This window comes from Sprattus sprattus, assembly GCF_963457725.1.
Source record: "Sprattus sprattus genome assembly, chromosome: 14".
NCBI classification, from domain to species: Eukaryota; Metazoa; Chordata; class Actinopteri; order Clupeiformes; family Clupeidae; genus Sprattus; species Sprattus sprattus.
The window spans coordinates 19,658,329-19,662,285 of record NC_137912.1 but is presented as its reverse complement, the minus strand read 5'-3'; the positions used below and the strand labels follow the sequence as shown (position 1 = coordinate 19,662,285).

The 3,957-nt window shown below is 47.5% G+C and overlaps 1 protein-coding gene across 1 annotated transcript in view; it reads right to left on the bottom strand.

Annotated features, from left to right (window-relative positions):
• Positions 1 to 362: 362 nt before the first annotated feature.
• The window catches only part of LOC308375555 (kinesin-like protein KIF21A), a 40,611-nt gene continuing 37,016 nt past the window's right edge, over positions 363 to 3,957 (bottom strand). Inside the window, exons 30-35 of the mRNA XM_080851721.1 lie at positions 3,745 to 3,919; positions 3,402 to 3,554; positions 3,162 to 3,279; positions 2,692 to 2,862; positions 1,764 to 1,963; positions 363 to 1,125 (exon numbers count right to left, since the gene is read on the bottom strand). Coding sequence (XP_080707847.1) covers positions 1,068 to 1,125; positions 1,764 to 1,963; positions 2,692 to 2,862; positions 3,162 to 3,279; positions 3,402 to 3,554; positions 3,745 to 3,919 — 875 coding nt within the window. The 3' untranslated portion in view covers positions 363 to 1,067. The remainder of the gene's footprint in view (positions 1,126 to 1,763; positions 1,964 to 2,691; positions 2,863 to 3,161; positions 3,280 to 3,401; positions 3,555 to 3,744; positions 3,920 to 3,957) is intronic.

Here is a 3,957-nt window from a genome sequence, read left to right as displayed (position 1 = left end):
AACAGTATGAAATCTTTTCATGGTGGGAGAATCCAGTGTGTGGACTTTAACCCTTTGTTGTCTGTCCTTGACAAGGATGTCTGTTAAGATCACTCTATTTCACAGCAACTGAAGCCCCTTATTGGCGAGGCATCAGAATGGAGGAGCAATGGCCTGAGTCAGTGGGGGCTGAACACACACACACACACACATACACACACACACACACACACACTGTTCGGTGAACAGAGGTCAACATTTGAAGCGGACACATTTTCTTTTAACTTTTTAATTTGCGTGTTTTTGCAAACATGCAAATGACTATTTAATTTAAATGGTAACCCTCAGTCCAGTCCAACCCTCAGTTCATGTATGTCCGCTGAGAATAACCTCCTCCATTTATGTGTCTGTGTGTGTGTGTGTGTGTGTGTGTGTAAAGCAAATTCAAAGAAAAACAAAACATTTTTTAAGACATTTGTGGACGTTTGCCTTTGCTAGTTTGAATGCACCTCTGAGGGTAGGATGTGAGGAGCTGCTTGACCAGCACACACACACGTTTCACTAATGTATGATATGAACATCTTATGTCCTTTACTCTGAAAGCAGCAAAAGCCAACTGTGTGAATGACCCCATCCCTCTTAGTTCACATGGAAGAAGATCACACATCCTTCTCTAGGACGAGCTTCATCTTTATGTTTTTTAGTCTCTTTCGCATCATCAAATCGATGCATATTGGTCCCTTGGCAACCAGATATCACTGAGCAGGAAATGGCCTCTGTGCTGTTTTCATCATTTCAAACACACACTTGCCTGAGGGTCACTGAACTTCCTCCAACCTTTACAGTTCCTTCCGGCGTGAATTGTGGACATGTGTTTGAGAGAAAGCTACTTGATCCTACTGCCAGATAGTAAGAAGCCTAACAGTATAGTCTGGTAGTAAGCCGAAGTGGCCTGCTGACTGCACAGATATAGAACCCATTCAGAGCAAGACTGAGAGAGGGGAAGAGATTGTGCCTTCAAAACACACACACACACACACACACACACACACACACAGTTTGTTCTTCGAAGAGATGTCTGACCCCCGTCAGTGTAATCCGTCCTCCAGAGAGCCCTTCACCTGCCAGATCTTCACAGTTCGGTCTCTGCCCAATCAAACACACAGGAAAAGTCAAAGGTCACTATCGCACTAAACAATTCATTTATTTACACATAACATCACTACTGCCTTTACTTAGTGTGTGAGTGTACACTTGCCTGTGTATTTGTGTGGGTACATGTGTGTGTGTTATTGTCTGTGTGTAAGTAATTATTGTGCATGCTTGCGTGTGTGTGCATGTGTGTGTGTTTATTTAAAAAAAAAAAAGATTTATTTGGGGCTTTTATGCCTTTATTTGGACAGGACAGTGAAGAGTTGTGGACAGGAAGCGAGGTGGAAAAGACGTGGGGACAGGATCGGGAGAACGACAGCAGGCCGGAATCGAACCTGTGTCCCCGTGGGCAATGAACCGTAAATGGGGGGCTTATCGGCTTGCGCCACCATGCCCGCCCCATGTGTTGTTGTCTGTGTGTAATTCATTATTGTGCATGCTTGCGTGTGTGTGCATGTGTGTGTATAATTGTCTGTGTGTATGTAATTATTGTGCATGCTTGCGTGTGTGTGCATGTGTGTGTGTGTGTGTGTTATTTTCTGTGTGTAAGTAATTATTGTGCATGCTTGCGTGTGTGTGCATGTGTGTGCATGTATGCGTGTTGGCAGGAGTGTGTGTGTTTAGGTACTCACTCTGATGCGGTGAAGATGTGCCCAGTGTTTACGGATATGTCATTTATGGCCATGTTATGCCCACGGAGTTCGCCAAGAGGTGCCAGTGTCTCGGAGTTCCAGAACTTCAGTAGCCCCGCCCGACACACACTCACCAATGAGGAAGAACCAGGAAGCAGTGCCAGTGCACTTGGCCAATCAGAGTGAGCGGCAGGCACTTGCTGCAGAATGTCAGGAGAGAAAGACAGATTAGAACAGATAATGAGTGAGTGACTGAGTGAAATAAAAAGAAACAGAGACAGACAGACAGAGAGAAGCACAATATGACAGAAGGGGAAAGATGGATAGAAAGTGTGTGTAAGAGGTCCTGCCTATATCCCTCTTTGTCTCTCACCTGTAGCAGGTGTTTATGGGACAGGTCCCATCTCTTATCCTTTAGTCTCACCTGTAGCAGGTGTTTTTGGGACAGGTCCCATCTCTTATCCTTTAGTCTCACCTGTAGCAGGTGTTTGTGGGACAGGTCCCATCTCTTATCCTTTAGTCTCACCTGTAGCAGGTGTTTGTGGGACAGGTCCCATCTCTTATCCTTAAGTCTCACCTGTAGCAGGTGTTTGTGGGACAGGTCCATCTCTTATCCTTTAGTCTCACCTGTAGCAGGTGTTTGTGGGACAGGTCCATCTCTTATCCTTAAGTCTCACCTGTAGCAGGTGTTTGTGGGACAGGTCCATCTCTTATCCTTTAGTCTCACCTGTAGCAGGTGTTTATGGGACAGGTCCCATCTCTTATCCTTTAGTCTCACCTGTAGCAGGTGTTTATGGGACAGGTCCATCTCTTATCCTTTAGTCTCACCTGTAGCAGGTGTTTATGGGACAGGTCCATCTCTTATCCTTTAGTCTCACCTGTAGCAGGTGTTTATGGGACAGGTCCATCTCTTATCCTTTAGTCTCACCTGTAGCAGGTGTTTATGGGACAGGTCCCATCTCTTGATGCTGTGGTCTCTGGAGCCGCTGTAGAGGACGTCCCCCTGCACTGCCAGAGACTCGATGCCGTCCAGGTGAACAGGGTCAAATCTGTGACTGGGCGGGACACTCCCCTGGGAGCCCTCCAGCATGTCAAACATCTGAAACAAACAAACAAACATTTGTTTACAAAACAGATCTGAGGAACAGACAGAGGGTTGTTTGACTGTAGCCTTTAACCCTTCATGCAAGATGTGTTCAATATATAAATAGCCTCATGGAGGGAATTATCTTCGATTATGAACAGCTGGACATCATGCAACAGCGGGGTATTCCACATTAAACTATCTACTAATTGAAGCTGAAGTCCCTCCCGTCGAGGCCATATGTCTGATCTTTCACAGTTATCTAGACAAGTCAGCAATTCAGCTTTGTGGACCCCTCCCCCCAAGGGACTCACCCTGATGTTGTGGTCCTTAGAACCGGTGATGACCACGTCTTGGCCGTTCCCCGTCTGGTCGACCGTCAGGCACATGACCGGTCCATGGTGACCAGTCAGCTTCCCAGTAGAGACAAACCTGCAGAGGAGGACAGGAGACATAAGCACCGGCCAGTGTGTAATCTCTTGTAACACCAGTCAGTGTGTTCTCTCTGATTATACCGGTCAGTGTCTCATCTGTGGTCAGTGTGTCATGTTTACCTCCTGAGGTCCCACATGCGTACGGAGTTCCCTGCGGCTGCGTATAGAAAAGACCCTGTGGGGTTGAGGGCGATCTGGTTAATCTGGTTCTCGCCAGGTGGGATGACCACACCTCGGTTGCAGCTGTCGCCGGGGGTAACCTGCCCAGAAGACCTGAGACAGAAACAGAGACAGATTTTGTATCTCATGAAGACGTGCACAGAAAAAGGGGTGTGACGAATGTGTCAGACTTTGATATAGGCAGTAAACACCAGGCTGGATTAGTATCTCACCTGTGTGTGTGTGTGTGTGTGAGTGTGAGTGTGAGTGTGTGGGGGTGTGTGTGTGTGTGGGTATGACTCACGTGAGTGTGCGTATGCACTTGGCAGAGTCACGGATGTCCCAGACTTTGATGTAGGCGGTGGAGACGGTGAACACCAGGCTGGATGAGTACCTCACCGACACCACACTGCTGGGGTGGTCACCTAGCGACATGATCTCCTGTCCTGTCACCAGGTTCCACACCTTACAGGTACGATCTGGGGTCGGAGGGCAGAGGAGAAAGGTTAGCGTAGTG